Genomic DNA, 17,429 nt, shown 5'->3' on the forward strand with positions numbered 1-17,429 from the left:
TGTCCGTCCTGTGGGAGGGAGGGGTCTGAGTTCAAGCCCTGTTTCCCAAGAAGCCTTAGAGAAGGCTGAATCCCTTTCATCCTGGGGCCCTCCAGTAAACATCCTAGAGGGTGCTGAGTGGGCCCTGGGCTGACTCCGTCAGAGATGACACAGGTCCGAGGGGGCTCGGCAGGGGGTATGGGGGTGGGGGTCAGAGGGGTTGTGGGGCTGAGGCCGGGCAGCTGCTGACCGTTTCCTGTGTCAACACCATCTGGACCCACTTCCCAATTCCCTGGATTCCTCAGGGATCAAGGAGGGGGTGGGGGGTGGGGCTGCCTGGCGCTGGACCACGGATTGGGATTGGGGGGGGGGACACCGTCAAGGCCCTCACCACTAATGACAGGTTTGGTCTGCCTCTGTGGCTGACCTGCCCCATCACCCCCCCAGAGGCCAGACAGGACCCCCCAGGGACAGACAGACGGACACACACAGCCTGGGATGTGCTGACATCACACCCAGCCAGCTCCAGCTCACCCAGGGGCCAGCACACCATCAAGGCCCCCCTGGCTAGACCCCCACATCCTAGGGACATCTCAGATGCCTCTAAACACTCGGAGGTTTTCTGCTCTCTGCCTCCTCTCCCCAGCATGCATCTTTTCTTGCATCTGTCCTCTTGACACAGGACTTGGAGATCCTGTTTGTTTGTGTCCGTTGTCTTCCGTCATTTGGGGGGATTCCCATAGTCTCCAATCCTGCCTGTCTGCCTTGTTATTTCCACAGAACTGGTATTCCTGCCCTCACCAAAAGAAGGTCCAGGAGTCCCGAGTCCACTCTTCAGCCCTTTTGTGGTCACCCTGGGGAAGATGAGTCTTTCCCCACAACCCCCAGGGTGAAGAGTGAAGCAGGACTAAACACTAGCGCCAGCCCATGACCCAGACCTGCAAACTTCCTCAAACACAAAGGTCCCCCAATTGTTGAACATCAGAATTTTCTTCCACTCATATGAAAATTAGGGTTTACTACCCTGGGTCTGAGGGAGGAGGGCTGGCTGGGGTCTGTATCATGTATCGAGACTAACCCTCTCGGGGTTAAATACCTGGGACTCTGGGCCCGAAGGAAAAAGGCTGTGGTCTGTACCCTGGGTTTGAGGAACAGGGACAGATAGGGAGGTGAGATGGAGTGAATTCTTCAATCCCAGTTGGGGGAAGGGGCTGGCATTTGCAGTCCCTGGTATTGGTCCATGTCTGGCCCCAATCCCAGTCCCCTATCCCCTCAGGCCAGTCCATTCCCCAGGCTGGTGGCCTGAGTCACCTTGGCTAGCCCCCATGGTCTGGGGGGGCTACGTCAGCTCTCCCCTCACTGACGCAGCCTTAGGCCCCCCACGCTGACTCAGCCGGAAACAGGCCCCCTGAGGGGTGGAGACCCAGTGGTCGGAAGCCTGGGTCCCAGCAAGAGCAGGGGCTGAGGAGGGCCCCTGGGGGGCCCCTCAAAGGGGTGGTGTGACCGACCATGAAAGAGAAAGAGCTCTTACCTGAGGCTGATGAGGTCATGTCCCACCATGGGGGGGCTGTGACCTCACCTCCTGGGGGATCTGAGCAGTCCTTCCCCCACCCCAGTGGTGGAAGGTAGGGAGGGGAAGCCTTTAGCTGCCAGTCGGTTCCAGAGCCAGCAGCCCCCACCCCCCCAGGCCAATCTCTCTATGGGTGGTCTACAGAGAGATGCTTTTGAAGTCCATATCAGAGGTGGCCCATCATACCCAGGGCCACAGGTACCCAACCCGGGTCCCCGTGCTCAGAGCCACCTCGTTCTCCTGAGGAGGCTTCTGGAGATGTGTGTGAGCTGATTTCTCTGTCCCCACCCCTTGAGGGGCTGTGAATTCTGAGCCAACGGTAGTCATCCATCGAACACGGTGTGCGAGCACTGTCTGGTGTGTTCTGCTCTTACCTGGATAAATATCATGCCCCCCTCTCTGGATGTGGCTTTGTCTCCGTTTCTGGCACCCGCTCGCTCACTTTCGCCATCTTTCCCGGGGACCACCCGTGCGTGTAATACTCGTTGGCGCAGGACTCTCACTGTGGCGTTTAGGGATAGGAAGGCATGTGTGTGTATGTGGGCGTGTGTAGACCGTACCCGTGTGCAGTGTACAGAGGTCCTGCTCTACCCCTGTCAACCTCATGCCCTTGAGAAAGGGTCTCGCACTGAACCTGGGGCTGGAAGACAGCGAGCCCCACAGGTCCTGCCCTCTCCACTTGTCCAGCCATAGTGATCGCTTCAGCACTGGGACCCCTCAGCCCTAGAACGTAGTCCTGCTAGCCCCATTTACAGATAACGGAACTGAGGCGGGGGTGGGGTGGGGTTGTGGTGCTGGTGTGGCAGCCAGAGACTTCTGTGGAGGTCTCAGTGTCTTTCTTTTGGCCCTTCCCGTCTTGTCTCCTCAGCATCTGGTCTAACCTCTGTCTCTCAGGCGACCCCATCTTTGGTCAGGTCACTTTGCCTTCTCCGCAGGCCCTGTTCAGTCTTCTGCAGCGTCTTTTCTCCAGGCCCACGTCCCTCTTCCCCCCCCCCCCAGGATCCCTAGTTCCTTTTAAAAACAGGGTCTTGCCGGGCATTGGTGACATTTAGTCCCCGCACTTGGGAGGCAGAGGCAGGAGGATCTCTGTGAGTTCGAGGCCAGCCTGGTCTACAGATCGAGTTCCAGGACAGGCCCCAAAGCTACACAGAGAACCCCTGTCTCAAAAAGAAACCAATAAATAAATAAATAAAGGTCTCATGTAGCCTAGGCTCACTTCAGTCTCACTATGATGACCTTGAACTCCTGAACCTCCTGCCCCCACCTCCCAAATGCTGAGACCACAGGTGTGTGCCATCACACACAGGTGTGTGCCCGGGATAAAACCCCAAGGCCTTTGTGCACACTAGGCAAGCACTCTGCCAAACTGAGCCACACCCCTCAGCTCCTCAGTTTCCCTGTCTCTGCACGTCAGAGGTTGGGTATCTCTATACCCTGCTGTCCCCCTGTCTGTGCATCTGTTTTGGAGTCTGCACCTCTGTTCCAGGGTTCTCATCCCTCTTTGTCATTTACATTCTCCCTCTGCTGTCCATCTTCCCAGGCCCTCGACTGGCCTCTCCTGCCTCCCCATCTCTCCAGAAGTACTCATGCAGGTCCATCCAGACCCCTATCCACAGCCCTGGCTCCATGGAGCTTTCGAGCTGCGTGTCTGTCCCAGCCCGTGGAGGTGGAGGGAGGGGACGCCAATGACCTCACCGGCCCCTCTCAGACCACCCCCCCCCTTCACTTTTCAACTTTTCCAACTTTTCCTTCCGTGCCCTCCTCTGTGAGCCTTGCTAGGCAGCCGGCTCGTCTGAATGGAAAAGGCAGGAGGGAGGGTGAGTCAGGATGTGTCAGGCCGCCCTCCCCTGCTGCCTGCCCCCCGCCCGCCCGCCCCGGCCCCCTATATAACCCCCCAGGCGTACACACTCCCTCACTGCCTGGCCCTTGCAGCTCACACTCACATACCTCCCCTCCCCAGGCCGAGGCCCAGCTGACCCCCTGGGATCCCCCGGCAGCGGACAGGGAAGGGTTAAAGGCCCCCCGGCTCCCTGCCCCCTGCCCTGGGGAACCCCTGGCCTGTGGGGACATGAACTGTAAGTTGGTTCCAGTTCATGGGGTGAGGGGACAGGGTGGGGGGGGAGGAGGAAAGGACCGAGGGGGTGGCGAGGGTGGGTAGGCAAAGAGGGCCGAAGACAGGCGTCATGGGAGTCAGACGGGGAGAGAGAGGGAGAGCAGTCAGAAAAGTGGGAGTTTGTTTGAGAGGAGAGACGGACACAGAGACATAGATAAAACGCAAGCAAAAGAAGGGACAGACAGACACAGAGGGACACATGCTGGGAGATGATCCCGAAGGGTCCGGGTGTCCCGGGGAGTCAGCGGGAAGCGAGGGACAGAGAAAACCACAAACTCCAACAGCGAGGCTCAGGGAGGGAAACTGAGGCAGAGAGTCCCAGATGATGACCGCAAGCCCCAGAGGACGGGACCAGGCAGGGGAGGCAGACGAGAGAGGGGTGTGGACAGAGAGCTTAAAGAGCCAGACAGATGCGCACCGGCAAGGGGACGGACGCACCGACAGACGGCCGAGGAGGGGCTACAGCCAGAGGGGACCAAGGGGGCGGGCTGGGGGTGTGATACCGGAGCTTGGAGGCCTGGGGGGCTCTGATTGGCTGGCTGTCTCGGAGGTGGGCGGAGCAGCTGGGGGATGGGCAGCCCGCAAAGGAGCTGTCCCTAGCCCCTGAGCCCCGAACGCTGCCAGCCGGGTCTCCAGCTGCGTGCGTCCCCGAGCGCCTCGCAGGCCAGGTGCGCCCCGGTCCTCCCCGACCCAGCGGCCCAGCCTCCCGCAGCCACCTTCGTGGGCTTATGGTAGGGGGCCCGGGACGCCTCCCTGGAGAGGAATCGGTGTGTTCGGGTGTCAGCTCCAGTCTCTGGCTCCTTCCCCTGTTCCCAGGCCGGCTCAGGCTCCCTGGGCAGGGGAGGGGGCAGGTCCTGGCCTGTGCCTCCCCCCCCCCCTTCATGCCCCGCCCCGGGGCCCAGATTCCGGCGTCCGGGGGCGGACGGGAGACGCCCGGCCCGTCTACCCGCCCCGGGCCGCGTCTGCTCCGACGGGCGGGGCAGCCAGAGCCAGGGAGGGAGAGGGAAGCCCGCCCGGGCTCGGGCTTTGCGACCTGCCCCGGGGCGCCCCACCCTGAGACTCAAGACCTCCAGGTCCTCCTCCCTCAGACCCAGGCGTTCAGGCTCCAGCCCTCCTCCCTCAGACTCGGGAGTCCAAACCTCAACTGTCCTCCCTAAGAACCTGGAGTCCAGGCTCCAGCCCTCATCTTTCAGAGCTTACAGTCCATGCCCCATGCCTCCCCATTTAGACTGAGGGTTCTGGGCCCCAGCCTTTCTCCGGCAGACCGGGAATCCAGGCTCCATCCTTCCAGACCTCAGTCTTGCTACCTCAAAACCAAACTTCGGGACCCCAGCCTGCCCCACTCAGACCCGGGGTCTGTACTTTAGGCAGGAATCTAGACCCCAGTCCAGCTTCCTCAGACCCAGAGTTCGTCCTGATTTCTCCCTCCTCCTGTCCCCAGGTGTTTGTCACCTGGTCCTGGTGGTGCTGAGCCTCTGGCCAGAGAGAGCCGTTGCCCCTGGGCCACCGTCTGGCTCCCCTCGAGTCTCTTCAGACCCTCGTGCAGATCTGGACAGCGCTGTCCTCCTGACCCGATCGCTTTTGGCAGACACTCGGCAACTCGCAGCACACATGGTAGAGTTGGAGGGACAGGGGCGGGCTGGCTGGGGCTGTATAGGACAGTCCCTTCCCTCTCCTGGGTACCTGAAGACCAGCAGAGCTTGGGCTCCTGCTCACAGCTTCTTTCTCACCCCAGAGAGACAAATTCCCAGCCGACGGAGACCATAATCTGGACTCCCTCCCGACCTTGGCCATGAGCGCCGGGACACTGGGAGCCTTGCAGGTGAGAGCTAGAGCCAGCTGGTAGGGAGGACTGAAGGACACTGTGCCAGCTGCGCCCTGATTTGCATCCCTGCTCCTCAGCTTCCAGGTGTGCTGACAAGGCTTCGAGTAGACTTGATGTCCTACCTCCGGCATGTGCAGTGGCTGCGCCGGGCAGGTGGCTCTTCCCTAAAGACTCTGGAACCAGAGTTGGGTGCCCTGCAAGCCCGGCTGGATCGGCTACTTCGTCGTCTACAGCTCTTGGTACGTTTTGACTCCGAGACCTTTTATGTTCATTTTGAAACCTTTGACCCCAGACAACAGTGCCCTGAGACTTTGATTCTCAACACTTGGGGATCCCAGACTGCCTTTGAAAACCCATATGATCCCTGAAAATTAAACACGATCCCATAACCTTGAGACCTCGAGGTCCCAAGACCCCCAGAATCCTTCAGAGCAACTCTTAACTGTCCCCCAAGGCTCCAAGCAATCACAATCCATGATCTTGTGTCCCGCCATGATACCATGGACCACAATCCCCCCACCCCGCCAATCCTGACAACCTGTCTGAAAGTTTAGATTCTAAATCCCAGGACCTGAGACCCAACAAACCTGCCCTGAGTCCCCCAGATCCAAGTTTTCCCTTGAGAATTAGAGGCCTAGGCCTCAAGATGTCTAAAACCTTTGATCCCTGAAGCCCCAGCTCCCAGCCTCAAGATGCTCATATCTCAAGGACCTAGCCCAGAGCCCCTAATATTCAAGATCCGGATTCAACCGGCCTCGAGATTCACTCTACAGTGCCAAAACCTCAAGTATAGACCCTAGCTGAGTATGGTGGCAGTTGCCTATGGTCTCAGCACTCAAGAGTCAGAGGTAGAGACTGTCACAAGTTTCAGGTCAGCCTGGTCTACTTAGTGGATTCCAGGCTAGCTATTGCTCCATAGCAGAACACCATCTCAGAATAACAAAAAAAAAAAAAAAAAAAAAAAAAAAAAAAAAACCTGAGTATGGCCAGCACCTGATTGGATCCCCAGTATTTGGGAGATGGCAACATAAGGGTGGAAAGTTCAAGGCCATCCTCAGCTGTGTAGTGAGTTTGAAGCCAGTCTGGGCTATGTGAGATCTTGTCTCAAAATAAATAAATACCCCAGTCCTATGTCTCATTTCCAATATCATGAAGTTAAAAAAAAATATCAAGACTCCAGAATTTAAAACCTCAGATCCAATACTCCCAAAGCCTTCCCAAGTTGGTCCCTGACTGGACTACAAGGATCCTTAGATCTCAAATTCTTACTTCTAGTCCCAGGCCCTAGACATGGTCCCTAGATTCCAAGCTCTAAGACTCTAGCCCTGACCACCCTTGAGAAGACCTGGCAAGCACCAGATCCTCATTCCCTAGCCCCTAACCTGGCCTTTAGGATAGTAACCTTGGTGTGTGTGTGTGTGTGTGTGAGTGTGTGTGTATATGTGTGTGTGTGTGTGTGTGTGTGTGTGTGTAAAAGCCTGGAGGTCAGAAGTAACATTGATCATCTTCCTCCATTGATCATATTCTACTTGCTTTTTTTTTTTTTTTTTTTTTTTTTTTTTTTTTTTGAGACAGGGTTTCTCTGTGGCTTTGGAGCCTGTCCTGGAACTAGCTCTGTAGACCAGGCTGGCCTAGAACTCACAGAGAGCCACCTGCCTCTGCCTCTGCCTCCCCAGTGCTAGGACTAAAGGCTTGCACCACCAACACCCGGCTTCTGCCTTGCTTTTTGAGACAAGATTTCTCACTGAGTCTGGAGCTCACCAATTCAGTTAGACTATAGATAGCCAGCAGGTTCCCAGAATCCTCCCCTCTCTACTTCCACAGCACTGGGACGACAGGCACAGGCCACAAGTGGCTATGCGCAGCTTTTTCACACGAGTCCCAGAGATCTGCACGCAGGCCCTCTTGATTGTGCAAACCTTCTGCCTTCTCCACAGCAAGGGTGTTTTGTTTTGTTTAACGATCAGGGTTTTCATGTAGCCCAAACTGCCTTTCCTACGTAGCCTTGAACCCCTGATACTTCTACCTCCGGAGTGCTGGGACTACCACACCACTCCAACTTCAGCTCTCCGACCCCAAGACCCTGAAGAGATCCTAAACCCAAACCCCTTTGCCTTTTGCTAACCTTGTTTCTTTCTCCAACAGACGGCTCGCCTGGCTTTGCCTCAGGCAGCCCCAGACCAACCCTCAGTCCCTTTGGGCCCTCCTACCTCAGCATGGGGAAGCATCCGGGCTGCCCATGCCATCTTAGGAGGGTTGCACCTGACCTTGGACTGGGCTGTGCGAGGTCTGCTGTTGTTAAAGACTCGGCTGTGACTCAGGACTGAAAGCCACCATCCATATCATCTTTTGAAAGCCACATCTTATTTATTTATTTATTTTGGTTACTTGGGGGGGGACGATAAGATGATCAGGGGCATGCCACACCCACACTTCCTGACACCCAGCTAGATACACTCCCTCCAGGAGACCTGGGTAAGGGGTGGGGGTCACTTGTGTGGCTTATTTATACTTATTTATTTAAGAAATCGGGGTGGGCGGGGCCGGGTTCTTCCCTTGAAGAAGAGGGAACTGAGATCCTGGATTCTGGGGTCTCTATGAAATCTATCCACAATGTCTTCCTGGATTCATTCCTCCACTATTTATTAAACAATTTACTTTTTATGTTAAGAGGAGAAGGGAGGGGGAAGAGAAGGAACCATGGGGGTTTTATATCAAAATGTGAGACTTTTTTTGTGAGACAGAAAAGGGAGTGATTTAAACACACACCCACTTAGAGGCAATTAGCAGGGGGGTGCCAAAATGATCCCAGTCTGACCCAGTGCCTAGCCACTTCAAAATTCAGTGGATATTTAACAGAAGGATGTTCCAGACCGTTCCTCCGCCACCTTAGACCAGCACCTGTGTGGTACCGAGCTGCCAAGTGCAAGACTGGTTAGTTTCCTGTGACATCCACGCTGGCCAATGGGGAACAACCTGGGCTCACTAGTAGGGGATGGATGAGTGAAAAGGGACACATTCATGTGACGGAATATGGACCAGCCAGTCTCGAAATGTCCGGGAGAAGACCGCGTTAGACACTGAACGTCCATCCCTGCATTGGGAGAACGGCAGATGGTGCAGTGGAACCAGACTTTTCTATATACGTATGCATTTTCTTTTTGAAAATGGAAACACCATAATCTTGGCAATGACTGTCTCAGGGCTGAAAACACAAGATGGGACTGTGGGGTGACTCTTATTTTTGTGTGTGCCTGCGCGCGTGTGTGTGCTTGTATTTTCCAGAGTTTTAACCGTGATTGTATTTTGCATGGCACATTTGGAGACAATAATAAACACTATTTTTAGAATTACAGAATATTAGTCTCTGTCTCTCACCCTGCTGTACACACTCCACAAGAAAAAAAAAAAAAAAAAGGAAGCAAGAAATGTGGTTACTGGAGCCCATGTTTTAGGCCATGCTGGGCCTGGATTTATTTATTTTTTTAACTTAAATAACTGTCCCAGATCCTCAAAATATGTCATGTTTTATAAGAGAGGGAAATTGAGGCCCAAATGAGAGGAGTTTGTTTCTTTTCTTTTTTCTTTTTTTTGTTTTTAATTCATTTATTTATTACGTATGCAGTGTTCTGTCTGCATGTATCCCCACAGGCCAGAAGAGGGCACAAGATCTCATTACAGATGGTTGAGAGCCACCATGTGGTTGCTGGGAATTGAACTCAGGACCTCTGGAAGAGCAGCCAGTGCTCTTAACCTCTGAGCCATCTCTCCAGCCCCAGAGGTTGGTTTCTGTAGGTTTTTTCTTTTTTTTTCTTTTTGAGTCTTATAGTGAGGCTCTGGCTGGCCTCAAACTCACAGAGATGCGCCTGTCTTTGCCTCCTGAGTTCTGGGATGAGAGTCACCATGCCCAGCTTGTTGCTGTTGTGGTTGTCACACAGGTAGTTGTGTCATTATGGTGCTGGGATTGAACCCAGGGCCCTGTGCATGCCCGGCAAGCATTTTACTACTTAACTATGTGCTTGGTTCAATTTATTTATTTGTTGATTACTTTTTGGTTGTTTGTTATTTTGAGACAGGGCTTCTCTATGTAGCTTTAGCTGTTCTGGAACCAACTCTGCAAACCATGCTGGCTTTGAACACAGAGATCCGCCTGCCTCTGCCTCCTGAGTGCTCAGATTAAAGGCTTGTGCCATGACTGACAATTGAATGATTTTAAGACAGGGTATTGCTCTGTTTTTTGTTTGTTTGTTTGTTTTTCAAGACAAGCTTTCTCTGTATTGCTTTGGAGCCTGGAACTAGCTCTGTAGACCAGGCTGGCCTCAAACTCACATTCTCCTACCTCTGCCTCCTGAGTGCTAGGACTAAAGGCATGCACCACCAACGCCTGGCTAAAATGGGGTATGGTTATATAGCCTAGGCTGGCCTCAAACTTAAGATTTCCCTGCCTCTATATCCCTAGTGCTAGGAATACAGTTATCATCCCCATGCTCAGCTATGATGGCCCTTTCTTTACAGTTCAGGGTTCAGTTGTTGTGAGTCATGCAAACATGTACACACACACACACACACACACCCCTTTGGGAAACTGAGGCTTAGCATGGCATTGGGTCTTGCTGAGTGTCAGGAGGAGGGTCACTGGCAGAGCTCGGCCTGTGATTCAAGCGTTTGGGTTAATGATCCCTGGCCTGTATAGGTACACAGACCCTATGGTGTTGCCGCTTGTGCCTTCGCAATTTTGGGTCCAGGAGACGGGGTGTTCGGATGGAGTTCTGATTCACCTCTCCCGGTCCTCAAGACCCAAGGCCATATTCTGGAAGGCTGAGTCCTCTGGGCAGCCCCTGGTGGCTGGTGAGGTCACAAAGCCCCTCCCAAAGGTTCCTCCCACTGCCTAGAGCCGACTACCTCTCACAGGGCCATGGCCATACCAGAGTCTCTCAGCCCTGGGGACAATCCACTTGCTGTCACTGCTGAGCTCCTGACATCCTTGAAGCCCAGGGGTCCAAGGCTGGTGGGCTGGGGTGGGGGTCAGGGCTCCACCTGGGTCCTGGATCCCTGAGCCTACACATCCCCACCCGCTGTACTGACAGCCATCATGAAACGGCTGTTGAACATTCGGCGTACCCAGCCTCCCCAGGAACCCCAGAAGTGGGTCCCCATTCTTGGGGAGCTGCAGAAGACCCTCCAGAAGGGCGAGTACCTGCCCCTCCGCCCGCTGCCCATGTTCGAGAGTAACTTTGTCCAGGTCCCTGGCTCCCTGGGCCCCGGGGAAATGGGGGAGGAGGGCTGAGACACAGGAAGAGAGAGAGACACCCCACCCACCCACCCCACCCCACCCACCCACCCACCCCACCCCACCCCACCCCGCCCCGCCGCCCCGGACTGAGTGGGTTTGGAAAGCAAGGAGGCTCTCAGGTGAGGGGATGCTGGAGGCATGTTGGAAAAAAGACTGGTCCCAGCCCTGCTCCCTGGCTGCCCCAGGTGACCAATCGTGGAGCTCCTGCGTTTGTGCACCACCAAACCAACAAGCTGACTATGGGCGTAGCGGCATCCCTGCCTGGTCTAGTGCTACCTGACATTCTGTTGCTTGCTCGGCCCCCCGAGAGTAGAGAGTGCTCCAATCTGAACCTGACCAGGTACGTTCCTCCTCGTTCCTTGAGCTCTACCCCTGGCTCACTCCACTCCTCCCTCTCTATGGCACGAGCTACCCGGGAGGTCTCCCACCTCCCGCAGGATGATTCCACTAGACCTTGCCCACCTCTATGTCCACGATCTGTCCTCCTGGCGCCTGAAGCTGCGTCTGATCACCGGCCGCTATTACTACCTGGAATTGGATGCCCCTGACCACGAACTAAGCTTCCTGTTTGACCGCTGGATTCGCCTCATCAACCTGCTTCATGAACCTACCATATCTTGGGCACCCAGGACCTTAAACACGAGCCCTCTGAACACGCCCGTAAACGGAGCGCCAGCCTCCACCTGGCGCCTTCAGGTGGGGATTCAGACCACTGTCCTGATTCCATAGAGGAGAGAGAGGACCAACAGCCCAAAGCCTAGGGAGCCCAGGGAAAGGAGCTGGGTTCCTAGAATGCTAGGTCTGAAGGGAGGGTCTGACCTCATGGAACCAAGGAAGGAAAGCTGGGGATGAAGTGACTGGCTGGGTAGGTAACAGACGGGAAACCACAGGGCAGGGAAAATAGCTCCGTTGGTTAAGGTGTTGCCTTGGGAGTATGATGACCTGAGTTCAGCCCCTTAGAACCCACATAAAAATGCTGGGTGTAGCAGCACGTGCTTATAATCTCAGAGACAGCTGGGAGGTTACAGCACATGCCTTTAAGCCCAGCCAAGGCTATACAGAGAAACACCATCTCAAAATAAATAAATAAATAAATAAATAAATAAATAAATAAATAAATAAATAATAAAAAACCCAAGACCGAAACAACACTAACAGAACCATTGATGCTAGTCTGGTTTATACCCTCAGCTCACTAGCCTATTCACACTCCTTTTTGTATATGTGTGAGAATGCACACTTGAGTGTCGGTTCTCACCTACCATGTGGATCCTGGGGATCAGACTCAGGTCATCAGGCTTAGCCACAAGGTGCTTTCTCTTGCTGTGCCCCTTGGCCAGGCCTTGGTTTCTGTTTATTTATTTATTGTTTTGTTTTCAAGACAGGGTTTCTCTGTGTAGCTTTGGAGTCTATCCTGAAACTAGCTCTGTAGACCAAGCTGGCTTTGAACTCACAGAGATCCACCTGCCTCTGCCTCCTGATTGCTGGGAGTAAAGGTGTGCACCACCAACGCCTGGCCTTTCTTTTGGCTCTTTGAGGCAGGGTTTTCTCTGTGTAATAGCACTAGCTGTCCTGAAACTCTCTCTGTCGTCCAAGCTGTCCTCAAATTCACAGAGGTCTCAGCCTCTGCCTCTGGTGTGCACCACCACTGCCCCTGTAATTTCTAATTCTTTTTGTTTGTTTGTTTGTTTATCGAGACAGGGTTTCTCTGTGTTGCTTTGGAGCCTGTCCTGGAACTAGCTTTGTAGACCAGGCTGGCCCTGAACTCACAGAGATTGAAGGCGTGCGCCACAAACCCCCAGCTTCTAATTCTTAATAAAAAAAAAAAAAAAAAAAAAAAAAGCTTTGGTGGTTTATGCTTGTCATTCCCAAGACTTGGGAGGCTGAAGCAGGAGGGTTGCAATGAGTTCGAGGCCAGCCTGGGCTACACGGTGAGTTTCAGAAGGACATTGTTGCCTATAGAGTGAGACCCTGTGTCAACAACAAAAGCAAAGTGGGAGCTGAAGAGCCCATAAAGGACTTCCCTTGCAAGTTCAAGAGTCTAAATCATACCCTGACTCCAGAATTCATGTACAAAGGCAGGCTAGGTGTGTGGGGCGGTGAGAGGGCTCAGTGGGCACTTGTCTCCAAGCTTGTCCACTGGAGATGGATCCCCTGTCCCACATGGTGGAAGGGGACAGCAATCTCCTAAAAGCTGTCCCTTGACCTCCAAGGAGGTGCCATGGCATGTGCACGCCACGTCCCCAAAAGGAGTAAGTACATAGCCTGGCTGTTGGTGACACACAACTTTAACCCCAGCACTTGGAAAGCAGAGGCAGGCGGATCTCTGTGAGTTCGAGGCCAGCCTGGTCTACAGAGTGAGCTCCAGGACAGTCGTGACTGTTAACACTGAGACACCCTGTCTCAAATAACAACAACAACAAAGAAATAAGTACATGCAATAAAACACTTTAAAGCCTGGAAAAGTGGTTAAGAACACATACTGCTTTTGCAGAGGACCCAGGGTGCTGAAAAGCCACAGAAGGAACTCCAGCTTGAGGGGCTCTGCTTACCATTGGCTCCACGTTAACATGACATGGTACACATACATACATACATGCAGGCACTCATACCTCCACATAAAAATGTATAAACAAGCTGGGCGTTGGTGGCGCACGCCTTTAGTCCCAGCACTGGGGAGGCAGAGGCAGGTGGATCTCTGTGAGTTCGAGGCCAGCCTGGTCTACAGAGCAAGTTCCAGGACAGGCTCCAAAGCCACAGAGAAACCCTGTCTCGAAAAACAAACAATAAACAAACAAAAAAGGATAAACAAGCAAATCTTAAACCGAGAAAGGGGGACCAGTGAAAGACTCTGCCAACTGTCCCTTCTGTCCACAGGACCAGCCTGGATGCGGACTTACAGGTGAGCCACCTCTGTCAAAGGCTGAGCCACCTTCCTCTGCATGTCAGGTACCCTCCCTCAAAGCATGGGTGGAGCTCAAACACTTGGGCAGGTTCTTCTGCACTCCTGGCTAAGCTCACAGGGACCTCAGAGCCTGCCCCACATCGGAGCCCGCTAAGATCCTTGACCCTTCTCTCTCTGTCTCCCCAGGAGAAGCTACTGAGCGCACCTTTCCTTACAAAATATTCCCTTCTCGAAAACAAAGGAAGACCAAGGTGAGGCAACCAGGGCTTGCACACTCTCTCTCTCTCTCTGTCTCTCTCTCTCTCTCTCTGTGTGTGTGTGTGTGTGTGTGTGTGTGTGTGTGTGTATGCATGCACGTTCCAGCATGGCCCAGGGGCTGCCCCTACTCTGACTGACTCCTCTCTGTTCTCTGCCCATGGACAGACAGTCAAGCAAAGACTTAGGTCTCAGGCTGTGGGTGACTCTCTGCCTCTCATCTGGTCACATCTGCAACCTGCTGAGCATCTGGAAGTCACAGAAAAGAAGTAGGCAATGGGTTCTGTTTGTTTGTTTGTTTTGGCTGGTTGTGTTTAGGACCCTGGCTCAGACATCACTAATGCTCCACTACATTATTTCTGTAGATCCTACCTAGATGCCTGCCCCGATGGATCCAAAACTCTAATCCATGTTTCTGGTATGACCAATGCCCACCCTCTCCCACATGCATGAACCTGCTTGTGAGTTTGATCCCTTTCCCAGAGGGCTCAGACTTCTTTCTGCCCTACAGAGAAGGCTAGTATCACCATCCGGACCATTTTTAGCATCATCTCTGGCACGATGAACCAGGAACAGTCCAGTTCAAAGGCAAGCTATTTACTAGAGGCTGGGGCCTGGACTGTGGGGTCCAAGGGAGGAGGCTGGGGCCTGGACTGTGGGGTCCAAGGGAGGAGGCTGGGGCGTGGACTCCTGGCGGTAAGAATGATGGCTGAAAGACAGATTCCCAAGCTTTGTGTCTCTCCTGGTCCTGAACATGCCCACCCCATCCATTTACAGACCCACAGATCTGATTCTGAGGGAGCCACAGGCCGGGGCCATCTGATTGAGACTCCTACACAGTGTGTCTCTCACGACAGTCCTGATTTACCATTCATGAACTCCTGTGATAACATGGACACCTTCCTGTGGATGAAGGACTTTGAAGATCTCATAGACGCTGAGTCCACCACACTGTCTTCTTCCTTGCACATGGCCCCTTACCCTCCTGCCTTCTACATTTTCCCACCGAGTCCCTCCTATCCAAAGTCCAGTGACAAGGCCAGGTCCAAAGACCCAAAGAAATATGTGGGGCCACTGTCCTCCCAGAAGGCTGCATCTGTCCCTGTCACATCAGGGAAAACACCGTTCATTTTGGACAAGTCTAGTAAGGTACCAGGGGAATCGGCTCCAGCTCAGAAGGCCCCAGGCCTTCCCGCTCCATCTCAGAAGGCCCCAGCGCCACCATGGTCCGCCCAGAAGTCTTCAGCCATACCTAGCCTCTCCTGTAAGGGTCCACCTTCTGCTTCCCATAAGGCCGCACCCATTCCTGGACCCTCCCGGAAGACCCCAGTTCTTGTAGTCCCACCCCAAAAAAATTTACCCCCAATCCCGAAGCTTCTACAAGCACCCCAAGCTCTCCAGAAGGCCATGCCCCCAAAGAAGGACTGTCAAGCCCCAAATACTCAATCTCAGAAGGCTCCGACCGTCCGGTCTCAGAGACCTCCTGACTCAAGGGCAAAGGCCCCTGGGGATGCCAGCAGGTTACCGGCAGGAGACAAGCTTGAGAGAAAGCCTGAAGGGAAACAGGAGCCTGCGGTATTGGTGGGAGGGCAAAAGACGAAAGTAGTAGACATGAAGACCCAGGCCATGTCCCTGCAGCTGCCCAATGCCACCACCAAGAAGCAATCCAAGGAGATCTTGATTAGCAAAACCCAGGAGGTCACTCTGGAGGCCTTGAAGGCCAGAGGCAAGGTGGAAGACAGGGCCCACAAAGTGAAGGAGGAGACAGCCGTGAACTTGCCTGATCTGAAGTCAAAGGAGAGAGAGACGCAGAAGAAATGGATCCTGACCCAGAAGGTGGCTGTTGAGGGCCCCCACATAGACGACAACAGGCCCTTCTCTGTGGAGGGGCTTGCTCTTGCCAAGATGATGATCATGGCCAACTCCAAAGAGCAGCACCTGAAGCCAGCTACCATCTCTCTGCCCACCTGGTTCTCTGTGACTTCCAAGGGGTCTCCCACGTCTATGCTGGCCAATTTGCCCTTTAACTCCAGCCCGATGACCTTCCCAGAGCAGGGACATGTAAAAGTCATGGGACAAGCAAGTTCCCAAACTAAGGTGAAGGAGAACACGCAGCCCCAGATGGAGGGGAAGCCACCCGAGGACTCGCTGAGGACTTCCAAGGAACCTGCACCTGATCTGCCAAAGATGTACCAAACTCCAAAGTTTGGCACCACCATACCCACCTTAGATTCTGAGGACCCATACCAGCCATTGACATCCGTCACATCCCTCATCTCTAAGACAGAGACCTCAGTCAGGGTGCCTCAAAAGCCTGGGGTGAAAGATCAAGGACTCAAGCAAACACAGCAGCAGCCTGTGGCTGTCGCAGGGCCAAACTCGGAAGTTCTCTTTCCCATCACTTTGGAGATAGAGAATAAGAGAAAAATGGAGGAGAAAAATGAGGTACCAGGGAAGGAATTCAGCGACCATCATGCTTAGGTATTTGGGACTGGGATTAACAGCTGGCACCACTGCCAACTTTTTTTTTTTTTTTTTTTTCCTGAGACAGGGTTTCTCGGTATTGCTCGGGAGGCTGTCCTGGAACTAGCTCTTGTAGACCAGGCAGGTCTTGAACTCACAGAGATCCGCCTGCCTCTGCCTCCCGAGTGCTGAGATTCCAGGCGTGATGCTTGGGGTACAGGAGTGGGCCACCATCCCTTGGTTTCCCATGGGTTCTCAGGTCCCAAAGCCATGTTGTGTCTTTCACAACAGGCAGTTTACCCACTGAGCCATCGCCTCGGCCCCATTTTCTCGTTTCTATTCAGCCAGGCACTCCAGACTGCAGTATGGTGCCACCTACACTGAGAGTGGGTCTTCCCACCTCCGTTGGCCCTCACAGATGTGCCCAGATGTTTGTCTCCTGGGTGACCCTCAATGGCATCAAGTTGACGGTGCCAGACCTGCAGAATGCTAAAGCCAGAGCAGCAGTGGGAGGCTCAGGGAAGCGATTCCCAGATGACTGAGGCAGATGTGCAACCAATGGTGGGGATGCGTGAGCCTAGGACTCGGGGGAAGTGACTTGGGGGAGTTATCAGCCTGTGAGAACCGTGAGATGGGCGAAGTCACCTGCAAGGAGCGATCGGAAGAGACAGAGCAAGTGTGGGATATAATGCTCTTGGCAGAGGGCTTGCTTGCCTAGCGTTCAGGCAGGAGGCCCCTGGATTTGATAAAACAGGGTGTGGTAGCTGACACCAAATAAAACTGGGTGTGGCAGGACACACTTTTGGGGAGGCAGAGGCATAGGATCAGGAGCTCACAGTCACCTTTGGCTATGCATAATTATCGAGGCCAGCCTGAACTACAAACTGACCCAGTCACAAACTAAGAAAATAAGAGCCCTTGCCATAGCTCAGTGGGAAAAAGTGCTTGTCACCAAGCTGGGCATCCTTGGGACCCACATGGTGGAAGGTGAGAATGAACTTCCACAAATTGTCCTGTGATCTACGT

At 53.8% G+C, this 17,429-nt stretch overlaps 2 protein-coding genes across 2 annotated transcripts; both read left to right on the forward strand.

The window, feature by feature from the left end:
- Window positions 1–1,488: 1,488 nt before the first annotated feature.
- Window positions 1,489–7,877, forward strand: Il11 (interleukin 11). Its single transcript, XM_051207118.1, has 7 exons — window positions 1,489–1,604; window positions 4,213–4,429; window positions 4,565–4,735; window positions 4,926–5,276; window positions 5,398–5,484; window positions 5,565–5,726; window positions 7,633–7,877. The coding sequence occupies exons 1-7, from the start codon at window positions 1,489–1,491 to the stop codon at window positions 7,801–7,803; spliced, it is 1,275 nt and encodes a 424-aa protein (XP_051063075.1). The 3' UTR covers window positions 7,804–7,877.
- Window positions 7,878–10,579: 2,702 nt separating this feature from the next.
- On the forward strand, window positions 10,580–16,945 carry Garin5b (golgi associated RAB2 interactor family member 5B). The gene is made up of 10 exons (XM_051207119.1): window positions 10,580–10,729; window positions 10,966–11,120; window positions 11,218–11,494; window positions 13,418–13,427; window positions 13,875–13,954; window positions 14,109–14,209; window positions 14,306–14,358; window positions 14,452–14,511; window positions 14,719–16,385; window positions 16,748–16,945. The coding sequence occupies exons 1-10, from the start codon at window positions 10,580–10,582 to the stop codon at window positions 16,943–16,945; spliced, it is 2,751 nt and encodes a 916-aa protein (XP_051063076.1).
- Window positions 16,946–17,429: the final 484 nt, after the last annotated feature.

The sequence above is a fragment of the Phodopus roborovskii genome, unplaced genomic scaffold, assembly GCF_943737965.1.
Source record: "Phodopus roborovskii unplaced genomic scaffold, PHOROB, whole genome shotgun sequence".
Lineage (NCBI taxonomy): Eukaryota > Metazoa > Chordata > Mammalia > Rodentia > Cricetidae > Phodopus > Phodopus roborovskii.